Source organism: Pterocles gutturalis, unplaced genomic scaffold, assembly GCF_000699245.1.
Source record: "Pterocles gutturalis isolate BGI_N339 unplaced genomic scaffold, ASM69924v1 scaffold15191, whole genome shotgun sequence".
Lineage (NCBI taxonomy): Eukaryota > Metazoa > Chordata > Aves > Pterocliformes > Pteroclidae > Pterocles > Pterocles gutturalis.
In genome coordinates, this window is record NW_010098089.1 from 13,856 (window position 1) to 32,630 (window position 18,775).

The 18,775-nt window shown below is 39.1% G+C and overlaps 1 protein-coding gene across 2 annotated transcripts in view; it reads right to left on the bottom strand.

The window, feature by feature from the left end:
• The window catches only part of SLC26A5 (solute carrier family 26 (anion exchanger), member 5), a 19,351-nt gene extending 919 nt beyond the window's left edge, over nucleotides 1–18,432 (bottom strand). The window contains exons 1-17 of one of the 2 annotated variants that reach the window (XM_010087725.1): nucleotides 18,278–18,432; nucleotides 16,410–16,549; nucleotides 13,145–13,255; nucleotides 12,418–12,599; nucleotides 11,723–11,887; nucleotides 10,188–10,340; nucleotides 8,902–8,984; nucleotides 8,660–8,807; nucleotides 6,848–6,961; nucleotides 6,461–6,538; nucleotides 6,166–6,261; nucleotides 5,278–5,384; nucleotides 4,034–4,103; nucleotides 2,495–2,587; nucleotides 1,465–1,575; nucleotides 358–570; nucleotides 39–93 (exon numbers count right to left, since the gene is read on the bottom strand). In XM_010087725.1, coding sequence (XP_010086027.1) covers nucleotides 39–93; nucleotides 358–570; nucleotides 1,465–1,575; nucleotides 2,495–2,587; nucleotides 4,034–4,103; nucleotides 5,278–5,384; nucleotides 6,166–6,261; nucleotides 6,461–6,538; nucleotides 6,848–6,961; nucleotides 8,660–8,807; nucleotides 8,902–8,984; nucleotides 10,188–10,340; nucleotides 11,723–11,887; nucleotides 12,418–12,599; nucleotides 13,145–13,255; nucleotides 16,410–16,549; nucleotides 18,278–18,432 — 2,074 coding nt within the window. Of the gene's footprint in view, nucleotides 1–38; nucleotides 94–357; nucleotides 571–1,452; nucleotides 1,576–2,494; nucleotides 2,588–4,033; nucleotides 4,104–5,277; nucleotides 5,385–6,165; nucleotides 6,262–6,460; nucleotides 6,539–6,847; nucleotides 6,962–8,659; nucleotides 8,808–8,901; nucleotides 8,985–10,187; nucleotides 10,341–11,722; nucleotides 11,888–12,417; nucleotides 12,600–13,144; nucleotides 13,256–16,409; nucleotides 16,550–18,277 lie in introns of both variants that reach the window. The other variant, XM_010087717.1, reaches the window with a different exon arrangement.
• Between the last annotated feature and the right edge of the window lie 343 nt (nucleotides 18,433–18,775).

Genomic DNA, 18,775 nt, shown 5'->3' on the forward strand with positions numbered 1-18,775 from the left:
CCATAAAGCTCACCCACACAAAAAAAATCTCAACTCACCACTACAGCTGGCAATGCAGACACAGACACCAACTTCTTTGTATTCTTTTATAATCTGCAACAGAGTTAAACTGAAGTTAAACACAGATATCATTGTACACACTGCAGTTCGGGAAGATGTAAGGCAATACTACGAAACTTGCACAGTACACATTCCCCAGTATTCTGCTAAAACTTACAGAGCTACAGAATTAAAACTGTGATTAGGTGAAATACAGGATGGTACTTGAGCTGGCATTTATGTCTCATGCTGACATGTTCCCTATTAGGTATCTCAGAAGTTTTCTATGGTTTTTTGAGGAGAAAAGGCCTTACTTACTGATTTTAATGTTTTTGCTCCAACTGAATCCACAAAGTTCACTGGGGCAAAATCCAGAATTAAAGAGTGGATGTTTGCTTTGGGCTCCACAAAGTGTTCATGCTCATCAGGATACATGTCTTGTACAGTAGCATCTGCAGATGCAAATTTTCCATTTACAGATAACTCATCATTTGCTATCTCATGTTTTACACTTGCTTCCATGTCGTTAGTCTGGGAGAGAAGATTGACAAAGCTTAATGACAGCCAATGTTTTTCAGTGTAGATCTCCTTCCTCCCCATACTCATCTGTTCTTTCAGCCTTTAAAAAGCGTACAGCTCCTAACCATTACAGAAACTGGCTTTACATGCACGCATACTTCCATGCCTTATGTGTATCAAGGTTTATTCTCTTATGCCCAGCCCTTCTACAATCACATGCAAACAACTGAAAGCTGTTATCTTAGGACAGAATTACCCATTTCCTTCAAGCACTGACACCTGTTCCTATGGTTTTACTCCATTTCCTTGCCTTATCCCTGCTATCAAGGCCCATTGGTTAAAGGAAGAACAGCAATCGGGCTCTTCAGTTAGGCATTTGGTTGGTTTCCCATGGTAAAAAGCAAACACCAGCTCCCGCCCTGGGGGTGAATTTAAACATGCACAAAAGCGTGAGCATGTTTCAAACAACCCTTCTCAATGTACCCACCTCACTCAGCCACGCGAGGATCAGCAGTGTGGATGGCACCTTTCTATTACAGGGGATGCTAATATGAATTAATTTTATTATATCCTATTTCTGCATGATTATTCCAAGTGTGTGGGGAGGAGCAGAGGTAGGGTCCCTCCACTTTCTGCTGACACCACTGCTGTGACAGTATGACCGTGGAAAGGCTCTGCTATATGCTGCCTGAATGTTACCAAGGTTCAACACAATTATCCAATCCAGCCTTGAGCCTCTGATCCTTAATGTTGTTCCATCAGTGGCCTGTCCACACTGCACAGTGCTTGCTCCCTAAGCCTTCCTAACTGAGTAGCACTCTGTACCTTGTATAAACAGGAATGGTAATACCAGAAAGCAGCATGTTAGCTGATAAAGCAGAGGTAAATATTTACCGAAGAATTCACTAGTTTCAATACAGCTTTCTTTCTGAGTTTATTTGCCTTCTTTACTTCCCTGGCATGCCTCTTCTGGGCTTTTCTCCTTGCTGCTGATATGGCACAAGGGTCCACTCCAGTCTGTCATGAAAAGAAACCATGATCAGAGGAGATGCAGCTTGTTAGGATGACATTGCAGTATCAATTAGCACTGCATTTAGCACCATCATAAATTTAAAGCCTGCGTTATTCAGCTTCCCTTGGTGGGGTGAGAACAGTATGAAGTAAGAAGAAATAATCTTGGCAAGCACTATGTTAACAAGATGAGGAAGAGATGCATCACATTCTTTTCTTGAAATCAGAGAGTGATGTGTTCCAACCAAATGCTGATTTGAGTGCAGAGAGAAAAGGGGAGAGAAGTGCATTTGGACATAAATTGCTAATGCCTCTTGCTTTGTGAAGATAAGCACCACCCACCTGTTTTGTATAAGACTCATCATGGGAGCTACAGAAAAATTTTTCAGAAGTTAGTAAGGGTGCATTTACTACTGGGTCAGGCAGTTCTGCCCTCAGCTAGTTCTGTTATTGCCATTCCCACCCAGTCAGACACAGGTTAGACAGGAGGTGAGGTAATCTGTTGCTCATGAGAGGCACTGAATGCCTGCAGTATGCCATGGTCTCACACTCCAGTAAAGTTTGTCACCCAAGAAGGAAGCTTTTACTCCCAGACATTTTGTTTTCAGTTCAGCAACCACTTATTTCCTTCTGAAAAAAAAAAAAGTGTTTGACCAGTTTGTCCTCTGCAACCACCAGACTCTCCATTCACAAGTGGTTAGTATTAAGCTACACTTTGTCTTTATTCCCTCCCGCCATGTTGCTGCTTCCCAAGATGACTTCCAGTTGGCTGAAGGGTCACCTCATATTTTACTGATCACCAGTGGGAACACAGGCTGAGAAACACTGTGCTAGGGGCTACACTAAAGGGCCTGGAAAATGAGCATGTTTCAGAAGCCAGTTTGAATTTTCAAGACACAGACACTAAAGAATTTGCTTTACTCACCTTTTTCTTCAGTGCACTTGTATATGACTCGCTATTGGCAAAATAAAGTGATGCATTAGCTTGAAATATTTTTATTCCAGGATATTCTTTAACCTAAGGAAAAGAACATTGTATGTGCATGGTTAAGTATTGCCTGCACTAGAAGAAGAGCACCTGTGTGACCACAAGACACGTGAACATGCAGCCCAACAGCCAGCTCGGCATGGCTATCAGCATGTGCCAAAGGTGGTTGGCACTGGTGTGAGCAAAGCCAACCAGAAGATCAGAACCTCCACCTTTCCTGGTATAATACTGCACACAATCAATGCCATGTAACATTTCTCCTTCTTTGTAACAAAAAATGTACAGCCATATAAAGGAATTAAATATTTGCAGTTCTCTGATGATGCTATCTGCAACTGGTATTACCATGAGGAAATAATGCAGATCTAGGAATGTTTCCTTTCACCCTCCCTTTCTACACACATGGTGACTTCTTTCTCTCTTTCTTTGTCTTCTCAGGTACCAAAAAAAGAGCCTTTCAAATCTTTGGTTTTAAACAGGCTTTTAGATAGGTCTCAATATCACTTCTTTCCTCTACTTTAAATGAAGTAATCTCAGGCTGCACTCTGACATTTTGCATGCAAATGACCTGGCCAGCAGCAGAGACCCAGCCTGCCATATGCTGCCAACCCTGACTTTTATATGGGAGGAGGAGATGAGAACGGCATTCAGTATAACATAAACAGTCTCCTCTTCTTTGTGTATAGCTATAAACATGCCCACATATACTTTTGCTTTGTATCATAATCAAAACAGAACTGCTGGTGAGAGAATGTTTTCAGATTACAGCATCATTTTTTTCACATGGGTTTTTACAGACTGGTTCCTTCGTAAAGGGGGATGTAGCCTTCATAGCAGCATCTCTGAGAACACGGCAGAGAGTGCAGAAAATTGTAGTTGCTGTTTGTGAATAAATACAGCATGTTTATAGCCATTATATTGACAAAAGGTACTGCTTTCACCAACTTCTGGTTGAAAAAAAATGAATTTATAAGAATCTAAGTGCATGGCGAGCAATTGTGCCTTTAACCATGTATATTTAATGAGCAGGGGATGGGTGGAGGCAGGGAGATGCTGCTTTGAACAGTTTGTGCAATTCTGAAGATCAGATCAGCTTGGATCCTGGGTTCCATGGATGTCATGGAATACTAACACACAAGTAAAGAAGGTGGCCTTGTATGCACTTGTGCACATAGCAAGTTTAGCAGTGGTATTCCTCTAAACCTTATTATTTTGTACAAGCTAGTACAACGGAACTAGTATAGAGGTTATTTTTGATCACCTCCTCGTCAAATGTACATGCATTACAAAAAGCTAGCATTTTGAACAAAACAGCTTTTACTACTAAAATCAAATTTATTTTCTTTCCCTTCCACATAGGTGAATGCCAGGCAGAGAGCACTATATGTGCAGTATAGTAGCGCTAAGCAGCAAATTGCCACAGTTATCTTTGCTCCACTACATAGAAGCCTGCAGTGCAACAGAATACACTCCTACCTCTTCGTACTCTTCCACATCACAGTAGATATCGGTGTCAGGGATCTGACCAAGGATTCTGTACTGAGGGCTAGAGAGGAATGGAAGCAAATGTTTCAGTATTATCACTTATAAAGTGGTAAAGTGAGTGTTCAATACAGATTGAAACTTATTTTAAATGGTCATTCTGCAGTGCCTGTCTGGTACAGGCTTATCTAAACATGGTCAAATGCAGTGGACAGTTTATGGCAAGAACATAATAAAGAGGCCTTTTGGGGACTAGGCAAGATCCTTCTGTCAGTGCAAAAACAATAGATAAATTTAGCATTTATGTTGTCATTTTCTGAAAAGCATGGGCCAAAGCATGCAAAGTTACAGGGCAAATTCTCTTTGGTGTAAACTGGTGCAACGCCATTGACTATCTTGCAAATATGGAAACTCATGCTAGCAGAAAACATGCTGCAACTTCAAAGAGCCACTCTGCTCCTGGGACAATGCCTAAACAGATGAATATTCCCAACTCACAAGCAGTGTGACAGCAAAGTACACCACTGTTCTGTTTGCAAGAACAAAACCATATAGAGATGGCAGAAAAATACTCTTATTTATGCAGAGTGGAAATCTCAGAATTTGGTTTCAGTCCAATGCAGACTGAAAACAAGACTGATATCCCAGACCTTGAGCCTAGAGCCTCTCATGACAGCCCTATCCACACATGCAAGAAATAATTTCACTCTAGACCTGCAAAGCTCCACAGGAAAACCTTTGACACTTTGAAAGGGAAGAGAGGAGAAGTGATTTTAAAAACTAGGAGGGGAGGCACATTTTTTTTTATGAATTAGAACTTTCTTATAAAATACCTAAACATTCATCTAGTGATAACCTGACACAACTTCTGCTTGATTGTGACAATTAGTGCACACAAAATGTAAACATTTACTGAAACTAGCATCAAGCGGACTTGAACTTCTAAACTCTAGGCATTAAAAAAGTAAAGAAGAAGATTAACCAATATAAGAAACTGTAAATCTTCTATTTATTATTGACATTGCAAGTTCATGCCCTCTAGAAATTTTGTTCTCAGAAAAATAAAATGTGAACTCTCGATCAGAGCCACTGGACATATGACCTACATTATGAAGCAGATTCTATACTGCATGCAGTTGAAGAGCGTTGAAAGGTCTTCTGCTTATTTGCACCCCTTAAACAAACAAAACCACATAGAAGATCAGCAAACACTAATTTTGATAAAGAAGAAATCTGACCTTTGTGTTCTGTAAATAATGGTTATCATTGCAAACGCTACTGCAGTAAGCAAGCCATAGTCTAGTCCCAGGAAAAGAGAAGCCACAAAAGCTACCACCCAGATGGCCTACAATAAAGAAAAGCTTTGAATTATTATGCATCCTTTTCTGTTAACAGCAAAAACAATACCATAATTCAACCTCAAAACCTATGTATCACTTCTGTTCAGGAATAGGCTATAATGTAATCCATCATGATAGCAGACTGTAATTGCCTTAACCTTTCAGAAGGGCATAAAAGCTCAAAGCACACTAACATAACATCTGACAAACTGTCACATTAATTAATGCCTTTAGTCCTGTTCTCCAAGGAATCCTCTGTTACCATCAGACCCCAAATACCTTAGCATAAAAAATATATATATATATTTTCAAAGCCCACAAGTAGCTTTCACTTCCATCAGCCAGTTAATCCAGGAGAAAAATGCTACCAAGATGTTCTCTCCAAAACACTCTTAGTTTTGTCCCACTCCAGACAGATTTTTGGTTTGTCTTAAAAGATGGCAAATACCTTCAAGTAGTTTTCTTTGTTACTGTTTTTCAAATTCTTCTCAGACATTCCCACAGCCTTCATTGCAGTTCCTATAGCAACACTGCAAAAGCTTTGCTTCTACTGCAACCAAACCACTTCTGACCCAAGTTAAAGGTTGTTGAACGACGACAAAAACATTCTTGACTGCAATAGATCACTCTCCTAGAGTACTTACAGCCCCACATCTTATGTCATCTGCAATGCAATACCAATTTGTAACACCTTGATATGTTTCTATCCTGTTTTGGAGGTTACGAAGAAGAGGAGCAACAAATTTAATACAGTAAAATACATGCACTGAGCTGTGTATTACTCACCAGTTCCATCTTACTGGTTCTCCAGAAGTGTGTGACATCTCCAAATTGTTTAAACATTCCTTTCAGGTTCACCATGACAATTGCAGCTAGCACTGTCTAAGAACATTGCACAAATGAAATTTTCAGGAGCAAGATAAACCCGATGCCAAAACCAACTTCAAAGCACAGAAAATTTAAAGGTTTCTGGATCAAGGCCTGTGTTGCTTACTAGTCTTCCCACAATCTCTATTTTAAGCAATATTCACTGGCCTCTGTTCACTGACAATGCAGAGCCTAACAAGCAAAGCTCCCTTACCTGTGGAAGCGGTTCAAAGAGGTATCCAATAGCCACGATTACCAACAGAACCATAATTGAAGAGAGAGCACCTGCAATCTGAACAAAAGAAGCCAGAAATTAGAAGTGTCCCCAAAGGGCAGTATTACTGACTAGCTAGCCCCTCTCATGCTTTCCACAAGGCTGCTTGTTCAAATGACTTTTCATCCATCCCACTCAAGTTCACCCATTTTGGCTGTCGTGCAGCTAGCTTTCTATTCTGGCCCAACCCAGATCTGAAACATGGGAAATTCCAGTTACTCCTTCTGGTCCAGGCAGAGAAATCTGGCAATCTAGTGAAGCTACAGACTTTAGCTTTGGAGCTCCAAAAAGAGAACTCTGTTTGGCTCAAAATTTGTGTTTACATACCTGAGTTTTCCCACCAGTGCTTTCCTGAACAAGACTCCGAGACATTGAGCAAGTGATTGAAAAACTTTGGAAAAATGACCCCACAGAGTTGCATATTCCCAAGGCAATAAGTTCCTGTGTTAAACAACAGAGCAGAACAAAAGCAGTTACACCTAGCAACTATAAAAAGCTGGAGCTATCCATACATATTAATAACCACATCTTATTTACAGTGCTTTCTAGCAACCTTGTAGAGAACAAAAAACCTTATTGTAGCTTATACTTGTGGTTCTCACACATGCACAAATTGATGCATGTTAAATCACCTGTTAAATAAAGTGTCTGACAAAGTGCTGGAGACATTTCCCATCCTTAAATGTTACAGTAATGAGTCAGACTGAAAACTAAAATGAATGACAGCATTGCTTGTTTTAAGGATTTCTTCAACTTGGGGATAACTTGAATTTTAACCCTGAACATACATGGAAAATGGTTTCTCATACAAACACTGTTCTTTGCCACCCACTCTAAACCATCTATGTAGTACTATTAGACCCAAGAGCAGCCTTGGCTCTGCTTCTATGGGTGGTCATCCATTGCTGTACATGAAAAAAACAATGTGTCCACTGCTTCATCAGGAAGAACCCACACAACAGTACTGTGTTTATGATGCCTAAAAGAGTATTTGCTTGTGATGAGGACTCCCTAGATTACTCTGCATCCTGCTATTTGTAACTGAGGCCACTTGAGTTATAAGTTTTCAGTAGTTCTCAATGAGTTTTTATCTTTGCATCTGTACAATCCCTTTTTTGAGTCATTTAAACACTCAGAATGCACTGCATCCTATGACAAGGAGTTCTATAGTTTAACACCCAGGTGAGGCAGCATCTGGGACCTCCTGAGGAAAAGATCTAGATGCTTAAGATCTATGTCAGTGATTATTTTAACTAACGTAAATAGAGTTGATTCTGCTTATGCAGCTACGGATCTGTCCTCTTCTCTCTTTGGGTAACAGAATAATGACGTGAAGGATGAGATTCATGTGACCAGGTGTAAAACTCTGTAGGTAAAAGTAATTTAAACTCCATTTACTCTCAGAAGAGGACAGCCATTTTGAGAAGGGGGAACAGCTGATCTGTGCTGTGTCAGATGCTTGCTCGAGGAAATGCATTACAGCATATGACCTCTGTCTCCATTGACACCACAATGGTATCAACCAATAATCCAATTGCAATATTGATTCTAAATTGCACAGGAAGGACAGAGCAGGTGAGGATGACATCTCGTTTTACTTTTAGAGAGTCCTTAACCACTGAGCTTTTATCACTCAAATCATGATCAGAATGCTATCTATGGACAGGGACAATTACTGCCCCAGAAAATGATGAGCTGCCTATTTGCAATAGGTGGGAATAAAAAGAAAATATAAAGCATCACCAGAATTTCTAAACCTTAGATAATCGTTCTTTGACATATAAGGCACTGTATTTATCACATGGGAACTTTATGCTTCAGTCTATTACAGGAAATAAAGTAGCTGCCCATCAGGACAGTAGGCCAAGTAATGTCTGTTTCAACAACTAACATTCATGCATATATCCAAGTCTAAGAGAAGTAAGTTTCCCAAAATGAAGCTGAAGTGAAACTAGTTATTAAAACACAGCCAGAAGAACTTAAAATAATCCCTGGTATTTAAATGTGTAGGCTGACAAAAACCTAACCTGATTCCACTATGAAAGAAAGCCTCTTTTTTTTCCAATATCCCATTATACTTTAACGATGACACAAAGGTGCTACTGAGAATTTTCAACAAAGCAACCCAAATACTTTTACCTGATTTCCATCAATGGTGTAACCATGTTTAAGGGCAAAAATCTTGGCCATTGACACAGCCATCGAAAATCCAACTATTGCTATTGCTATCGCATCCACAAAAATTGCTGGGATGAGCTGAATCTCAGGAACTGCTGGTGGATGTAACCTTGGAGATGCAATAAATATTTACAAATTAGTATAATAAAAGCTACATGCCATAAGGAAAAGGTATAGTTTGAATAAGAATATATCATCCCTACCCTTGAGGAATGTTCCCAACAACATCAACTCTGTATGACTCACTCAGATTCATTCCAGCTGAAACTCCTGTGCCAATAATTACCTAAAAATCCAAAACCGCATTTGTAAATGTCAGATATAAAGAGATAAAGCCACCTGAAGAACTAGTAACAGTTAGCTGATCATGAATAACACACACAAGAGATTACTTTTATTTGTCAATCAGTTTTCCAAGGGTTAGGGCATAAAGAAGCAGATAAAAAGGAATAAACTCCACAATTTTCCCTCCATCATCTTATAAATTCTTCTTGGAAACAATTAAATGGAACATGCTATGGTATGATCTGAATCACTCAAATTCCCTTTGCCTGAGCTAAGCCCAGCCAGAATAGTGTGCACTGGGAAATTAAGTGCAAGGACAAGCCATGTGTATAACCTGCATGTTATCTGTACACAGAACTGGTGCAGCAGCAGTGAAAGGAGCAGGTGTAAAATCGCTTTGCTATTGCCTTACTATCAAACAATACCCTATTACACCACATCCATAATCTCTCAACAGCATCCTTTTCTTTGTTCCTTCTGTCTAGATTGTATCTATACCTTCAGTTATTCCTTTTCTCAGCTTTGATTTTGTGCAGGTTGTCTGAGAGCTCTAGTTATCTGAGAACTTACTTTTAATTCCAATGACTTTTAAAGCTGAAAGCTTATATGAGATGTGGGCTTTGTGTGCATTAAGATAGTTTGCTTTATCTGTGTATTTTAGACCAGTCATTTGAAACAGAATCAATGCTGCAGTCAGTTATCAGTCTCAGAAACAGAGAAAGGAAGGTTAAGAGGTAAGTCTCACTGGTTCCTGCTCTTCTTTCTGTCACTGCATTTTAAAAAGCAAGCAAGCCCTGCAGAACCTCTGAAGCAGGCATCTGTAAGCACCTTCCTTCAGGAAGGGGTTCTGAGCTCTTGGACTCCAAGTGGGAAAAAGCACTCAGAGGCACATCTCAGAGACGCATTAAGGTGCTGAAACTCCAGGACAGAGTGGGTTTTACAACAAGTCTCTACCTACCCATTGCCATAGGGGACTGTGGGTGTTTAACTGGGTTTTCAATTCTTCTTTGTGACTTTACGCCTAAAGCTTGGGCACATTAGTCCTTAAACTTATGACCACTCAAACCTTCAGGTAGATCAAGCCTCGAATTATGTTCAACAGAAGTTACTCTAAAGCTATGTAAGACTTGACAGAAAAAGAGATAATTTCTACAACTTTAGAATAGTTACATAATTTAGCTATAGAATTTCACAACTGGCTTACCACAATGATCTCCATAGGAATAGGAACTGGGAGCTTCTTCTTAAACCGGAGATTGATTTCCTTCCCAATCAACAATAGAACAATGCACGTCAATCCAACAATCAATGCAGCAATATTGGTTGTTGTTATTTTTGAAAGCACAGCAGCTATGCTCTGTAACACAACAGAAGTATAATTATTCCATGAAGATCGTATTTGTTCAAATTAATTTATTTTCTCAGGAAATTTGCCACCAAAGAGCAAATTATACACTGCTGTTCAGCTGTGTTTTTATTCTCCATTTATAACCACAGTGAATCAGTGGCTCACCAAAATCCCCACTGTTCCCACAAAACACAGAATTCAGAGTATCTCAGTGAGGGAGATGCACTCGCAGCCATTAACAATGTCAGTCTTCCTCAAATGGGGCAAAAATTTGAAGAAAAAGCATCATGGGGGAAAAAGTTTAAACTAAACCACATCTCTTATCCTCATCATTTTCACACACATTTGATACTGGCAACTACCTGAAAGCAATAAGTGCAAACTCCTTCTAATACCTCCAAATATTCTTTGGCAAGCCACATCTACTTAGAGCTGCATAAACCATTCTAAACCGATAAAGCTGCTAATACAGCCATTGAGGTTACCATAGCAATATGATTAAATAACAGCAATCTTGCAACACTGCTGAACTGGCCATTATTCCAAATATCTCTTAGTTGAAAACATTATTAAAAATATGCTAGGAAAGAGAGGTTGCTGGAACACACAAGTTGCTAGAGGGTAAATTATTCCCCAACCAATTACTCCTTCTTCTACTGCATTGAGGGGGGAAAAAAAAAAAAAAAAAAAAAAGGATCTCTAGGGAGGTCTTTGAAGAAGATGTACATACACTTCTTTGGACAGAAGGAAAATTACAGCAACTATAAGGATATTAGGATATTATACATTCAAGATGTCCTGGTAGTACATCTTGAATGTATACCTTCCTTCCTATTTGTTTGGCAGTTAGAATTTCTGGTTTCCAGATTAGGGAACTAAACAGCAGATTTAGGAATTAATCATTAGTGCAGACTTGTTTCCAAAAGGTTTGTTATATCTGCACAAATATACAAGAAAGATTCCTACAAAGTAATTTCTAGAGCCTCCATGTAGTCAAAATCTTGAAACTTTGTTACTGCTGAGCCATCAATCTGCTCAAAACATTGGGTTTTCACATATATCTGAGATCATCTTTATTCCTCCACTCAGGATTTCTTGTCTGCAAAATCAGAGCATTGCTACAACGAACATTACCTGTTCAGATTACAAAACTACATTTAGCAGAATTCTAAAATTTGTGCATCTCAGACAGTGCTGCACTTTAAGGTGCTCATATATTGCTACGGCACTTAAAGACCTCAGACTCAATTTTGAATACTGAAGCCTTATTCCACTTAGTGCCAAAATAATTTAAAAAAAAACCAAAAAAACAGGAAAAGGCTTAAGTACTAGATCCAGACAATGCAGAAAATGCAGAATTTGCATTTGCATTAGTAAAAGTAGTTACTCACATATACAACTGAGAGGGGTCCACTGTATCGTTTAGTCTTAATGCCAAGGAGATACTTTAATTGAGAAGTAAAGACATGAACTGCAGCAGCAGTAGTAAATCCACGCACCAGAGGCTCTGTTAGATAGATGGCTACAAATCCAAATCGAAGGAGACCTAAACACAACTAATGAAGAAGAGAAATATTAACCATGTGACTCCCACTGTAGCCTGAACATCAGCACTATATAGCAGACAGGCCACAGGACACCTCTTCTTACCTGATGCCCAAGCCAGATCAGGCAAACCTGAACTTGGCCTTTCTAAAGCCACAGTTCGGTAAGCAGCCATCAATGCACCAAATCTTCCATGCCACTGGCAGGTACAATGTGGGATATGGGTAAACATATGCGTTTGTACACATTTATGGACAAATTAGAGAACATGAAGTTGAGCTTTTCTGATGGGACAGGAAAAAAAGAAAGGAGGGAGGTCCCATTTTTCCCAGTCAAGCCAAGATGCAAGACAAAGACTTGCCTCCAATGCATCTTTCCCCACTTCTGTTATGTGGCTGCACGAAGCAGCCTGTATTCTGCACAGTGCAGTGCTGAAGCACAAGTCCATTGACAGGGGATCCGCCATGACCCAGTGTCCCTTGTAATTCAAGTCTGGCAGCAGCATCTGAACTTGCCCTTACAGCAAACTGCAAGCACATACCTGTATAATTCCTGAAAGAAAGGCGAGGGTCACAGCTACCTGTACCCTCTTGGCATCCCTAGCAGTGTAATACTCAATGGAGTCTGTAACGTTAGTAGAATTGTAGCCTACAGAAATAATTTCATCAGGCACTTCTCTCACAGCAACACCGCCAACCATCATACTAATCACAGCAAAGGTGCCTGAAATAAGAGAGAAAGGAAAATAAGTGGTTAAAATCCTGGCAGGTTTTTTTTTTTAGGAGTGGTTCTTATTAAGAGATATGTGGAATTAAACTATAATAGAGTTTTCTACTTAAATATTGTATATTTTAGTCCAAAATCTGCTCCAGTACTTAGCACCATTAAAGCTAGTAAGATGGTGAACATAGACCTCTATGGTAAGTAAACACCACCATTTTTTTTCTATTTCAGTTTCTATTATGCAAATTAAAGATTCATCATGGCTACACAGACATCTGACTGCAGTGATGAAATTATAGTTCAGCAGTCCATAGCACACATTTGTAGATCTCATCCAATAAAAAGATGCTCTTCTATTCCTTCTTAAGTAGGATGGATAAATTAACAATAAAAATGTTAATGGTTGACACATTTGTGTTTTGCCTAATGACTTAAATTTGAATTTATGGAAAACACCTACACTTTCTTTTTTTCCAGTTCTATTTTTCACAACTTTATTAAACACATGCACACACAAAGACTTTCAGTTATCCATACAGATATACCTATTGATATGTGCTTGGAGGTTCCAAAAAAAGTATATAGAAAGACAGGATAAAATGAAGAATATAGGCCAAATACTGGGGGAACAGCTGCCAGCAAAGCATAGGCTAAACCTAGAAAACAAACACAAAAATGTGTATGTTAAGCAAACAACAGAAAGAAACCAAACCTCTGAAGCAAGAGGACTTAAGCCTACTAAAACTGAACTCACCTGATAGGAAATCTAGTGACATATCATAGGTTTAAAAAACAAGAAGTTTTGCAGGAAATACTTTTAAAATATGTGTAATACTGTGGATCAGTGCCTAGAAACCTGAGTGGTTTGAGTCAGGAAACCCTAAGCCTCTAACAGGCACTGCCGGTGGGTGCGTGCATGTTTGTGTGCACATCTGTGCATTCATGCACTCATTGTTTTGCCTTTGTGGCTGGAAGTACTTCTTAATAGCCAACAAACACTTCTTGTTGCTTTTGGTTTCATCTGTCAAAGAATGCAATTAAAAACACCCCAAGCCCCAAAGCCCCAAAATCAATGGGACATTTGTTTTTTCTCCTCCTTTTCTAATCAGATATGGTAATCTATGACTGATGAAACACTTCCCTCTTCTCTCCCCCCTCATCTCAGAATGAGTGGGATGACATATCAGTTTGTTTCTGCAAAACATGCTCCAAAATGTAAAATAAGCGGGGAAGCATTGTTTACAATCTGTAAGGTCACAGAGCTTATGTCTGCGATTCTCCCCGAAAATGAAGTCCTTTTTGTTATTAAGCCCTGTCCAGTTGCATGCAGGGGATGTGTGATCCACACCACTCCTATCTGTAGGTGGGGCTGGCAAGCATGGCACTGGAGCTGTGGGGGACCTGCTCTAAGGGACACGGGGGAGGGACATCTCCCACAGTGCTCCTCCTCTGTGTGACTGAGCATGTGCTTATTACAGGACCAGGCTCACAAGAAAACTGTGTGCACCACATGATATGGTATGTAACTGTCCCAAGCAGTTCCAGCAAAATCAATAGTCCTACATAGCTTGTGGTTTAATTAGACACCAGAACTGGACAAATGGGCCTCAAGAAGAAAACGTCGTATCCTGGATTGGCTTGGTTCACCAATTCGCCTTCACAAGTGCAGACCCATGACACCTGAGGAAGCTGTGTGTTCTTACCACACACTTGGGCAGACTGGTTCAAGTTAGGACTGAAAAGTGCAATGGTCCAGTGCAAATTACAAAAGAAGGCAATTGTTCACCCACCGTGGAGAGCCAGTGATACTCAAAAACACCACTCCCTATTAATTATTTTTAAATTGAGAGACAAAACATCAGGTTACCATCAAAGAACAAAACCAGGGAGGAATCTTCAGTGCCATCCAAGCACTCTTGTGCAGTGTAATAGCTCACACGGCCTTGCTCATGCCCTAAGCGATGTCTGAGCCCTAGCCAAGAATTCATATTGCTATCAGAACAGGACTGATTATATCATTTATTCTCTTGCAGCAATGAACTTCTTGTTAAGTGCTTCTGAAACTAATTCTACATATATTCTGCGCCCCAGGGGCAACTTCTCATGCCAAGCGTATCAGCAGAACAGCCTGGCCTTTAATACGGTGATGAACTTAACAGTACAAGTGACCAGAACTAAAAACCACTAGTTTCAAAACTAGGAGGGTGTGTCTATGTGAAGTTTCTGATCTGAATACCCTTTTATTCCTTTTCATTTGTACTGGCATTTTTAAAGGCTGTCTATGCCAAGGAAATAAAGAGATATTGACATGACAGTAGTTCATGGCTTAGACACCCTGGTCATTGTAGTTCTGCCTGGAATGATTCCCAGGATTCTTTGAATTCATGTTTGCTATAATTACATCCATTCCAGAAAAATAAAAGTTCAACTTTTGTCTTTTTAGAAAGGGAAAGATTAGGAGCAGTTCAAGAGTATGTTTGCAGTCACCAAAGGAAAGAATAATGTTTAGTTTAAAACAAAGTCATGAAATTAAGGATAAAGTTCACTGCTGACCACCATGTTTCAGTATACAACCAGTATTTTTTGTGTCTAGTATATGACAGATTTGCTTGACAGTTAACCCCATTACTTATGAGTTTAAGATAAGTTGATGTTTATATTTATGTAAGAAAAAAATAACCTTAATTATAAAAAATTGCACAAAGCCAGGAAGCTGCAGAAATAAAGAAGCCATCTGCACAGACTAAGTTAGGATATTCCATGGCTTTAATGGGTTACGACCTATTAAAATCTAGGCTTCTTGGACTTACAGATTAATTCTTCAGATCTACAACCTAAAGTGAAACGAGTGAGGTGGAAATATGAAATAAGCCAAAATGCAAGTAAACTTATATATGCTTAATTATATTACCCTTAGCATGAGGACTTCTCTGGACGGGGCTCTGCACAAATTCAAGAATTCTCTCTACTCCAAGACTTCCTGGGGAAATCTACTGGGACCATGGCAGCTGTTGTGAAGCTGTCATTCCCAGAGCAGTGATGGCACCCCATAAGGATGCTGCTGTAAAAATGCACTTTCTAACCCCATAGCAGTTCTGAAACTGCTGACAGTAAGGGGTCAGGCTGAACAAAGATTCCACCAAGAGATGAACAGAAAAGTGAATGCTGGCTTTCTCTTTGTCCTGCTTCAGGGCCAGGTTCCACTTGGGGTGAAACTTCCAAGTAATTTAATAGAAATCCCACAGATCTGCACTCTTGTTATAGAATGTATTTTTTATTTATTTCTACCATGTAAATCATTGCCCACTACTATGGTTCCAGCTTAAACTGGTGACTTCCATCCTTAAGAGAAAAAGAGGGATCAGCCTCTAATTTCTTGCACATTCTCTGGTTGAATTTAGTTTGGTTACTTTGCAACATTTGCCCTCCTGAAACATTATATCTATTACATACTGCTACGCTCTGTAGGAAATTTGCTACAAGTTTCACCATGAAGAGATCAGAGAATAATTAAGTGTATTCAGCAAAGGTTTAGACATGCACCTAAACTGTGAAAAGTTGTTCTGACATTGAGAGCTGTTGGTATTGATCAGAGAGGTAAGCTTCTTTCAGAATTTGCTGCATATCACTGATTTGCAGTTTTAAGGGAATCACCATTACGGGCCGGTCTGCAGAATGCTGTCCTGATCTCCACACACACCTGAAACACACATCCTATTCTCATGAGCACCTGTTCAGGAAGTCAAGCACTACCATAAAAGCACACACAGAAAAAGCAGAGAGGATAAAAAAATCCAGAGAGATACTCACCTTGAGGAAGCTGCATAACCCCAGTGCTTATACCTGAGATAATGTCTCCTAATAAGTATTCCTTCACTGGGTAACGGGGAAGCCATTTTAAAATTGGCAAGAAACGGTAAAGATGAGACTTGGCCTTCTTAGAAGAACAACTGAAAATACAAAGCAGAAGGAAAAATTTAGACACCAGAAGGAGACAAACGGGTGGAAAAAAAATTGTATTTCATCCCTATGCAGAGGAACAGCTCAATTAAAGGCAGGCTCAGACCCCCGATGACAGTAACTTCTGAATGAAGCTCAAGCACAAACAATTGTGACTCCAGTTAACTCAGCCGTTTATCACATGTTGGTTGCTGTTCACAAACCTCATGGAACTGGAGAAGAGAATCACAGTCTTGTGAGGCTGGAGGTCAGTGGGAAGTGAAACTGTTCAAGTCCATACACAGCTGAGCAGTCACACACCACTTTTTGCTGAGATCATTCCTAGTAACAATCCCCTGAGGATAACTTGTTTTCTGATAGTGGTTTTCACTCCAAGTACTTTGCAATGATTTGTCCTATTTTTATTTACTATTTGTGTGCTTCATACTTTCGAAAAATAATATTTTATATTATTATTCTTTTTTTAAAAACTATTTTACTATCACTGGTACTCACACGCTAACTTTAAGGCTATTTGAGAACATAACCTTTCTTTACCCTGAAGAGAAAGGCACTGAAGCCAGCAACACTGATCCTTGTGTCACTTAGCAGAGTTATTAACCTTTTGAAACCCTGACTCATGACAAATGACTACAGCCAGGAAATAAATATCTCTATCCAGTACTGCCATACATCATACTTTGATTGTATTATGGTAAGAAAGTTTAACCTTGGGTTAAACATATAACATGGGGATCACATAAATGTTTTTCTGTGTAGGGGAATGGCAAGAGAACTGCAGAGGTTTGTTAACATTTCTGAATTCTCATGAGACTCAGCTGTATAGTGAAGAAGCCTATTGCTATAAGTGAGAGAGAAATTAGAGCCATCCACACTTCTCCATGTTTAAGCAGATTGAATCACAAGAAGTCGTAGCTCAGGAGGATTTTCATCCATGTATTTTTTATTCAGGACAGACAAGTTTTTTGAGGTGGAATTAGGTGCCATTACCATTAGAATGGACAGTCCATTAACTAAAACAAATCTCCAAATGTCAAATCATGTGGACAGGAATATTTCACAGACAAGCAGTCAGGCAGAAATCATTTATTGTCTTGCAGAACAAGGTTCTAGCAAGAAATTGAATCAACCCTGCAAATGAAACATGGATAAAGGTAAAGCTAATGAGAACTTAACTCTGGTATCACAAAGCAAGAGTTGCACAATTAAAGACATTTCCTGTCTAACCAGATGATACTTAGATTCCAAGGCACTTAGTTAAAAGCTACAGAATGCCTCTGATAAGTCCTTATTAGACTAATAATTTAGATTTCTACACGGCTGTGATATATCTCCATTCTTCTTCCTTGAAAGGATCATGTGAAGCATAAATTTGACCGTAAGTATTTCCACAGAAAAAGGACAGATATTTTTCTGGGTCTTATGAATTAATGTCACATGATTTGACTAATACTTCACATTCCTATGCTACATATTTTTCTTTTGCACTTTCATGAACGCAATTAAATTAACTTATACAACATTTTGTAATATAGTTATATATTAACATATAAAAACATATATGCAACTTCATCAGAGTCTTGCTGAATAATCAAAGTAGAACTAGTGCTTTTATCTTTTAGGTTTCTTTGAAGAGGTTACCAGCTATGTGCATGAATCAATTAAGAATTAGACTATTTCTAACCAATAAAAAAAAAAAAAAAGAAAAAAACCCCTACCGACAAGAACGTGCAATCTTCTGCCTTAAAGTCTGAGGTGTTCTTTCTCGTCTGTGCAGCTGCCCTTGCAAGAGTTCTTGGTTATATATTGGTCTCTCCACACAATAACTCTGGGTTTGCTCAAGACATGCTTCATGTTCTTGAGCATGTTCCATAATTGATCTCAAAGAGCAGTAGCCAAGAAAGAACAGTTCCACAGTCTCCACTGAAAAACCTGGTTGCAGACAAAATAAATTTGATTACTTTTTTAACCTTGAACTTGGCATTTATTTTCAAAGAATGTATTTTTACAAGCTAGTGACAAGAACTGGGAATGCAGTTTAAAAGCACTAATTAGATAGTCTGTAACAGCAGGAAGTAAATAAACCACACTCACAGTCTTTACTCTATGGAAACCATTAATTTATGATTCTCTTCGGTAAAGAAAGCTTTTACGTTAATTGCTCTGCAAATAATTGCAGAAACAAAATTGGATGGTTATATTTATGCTTATCTGGA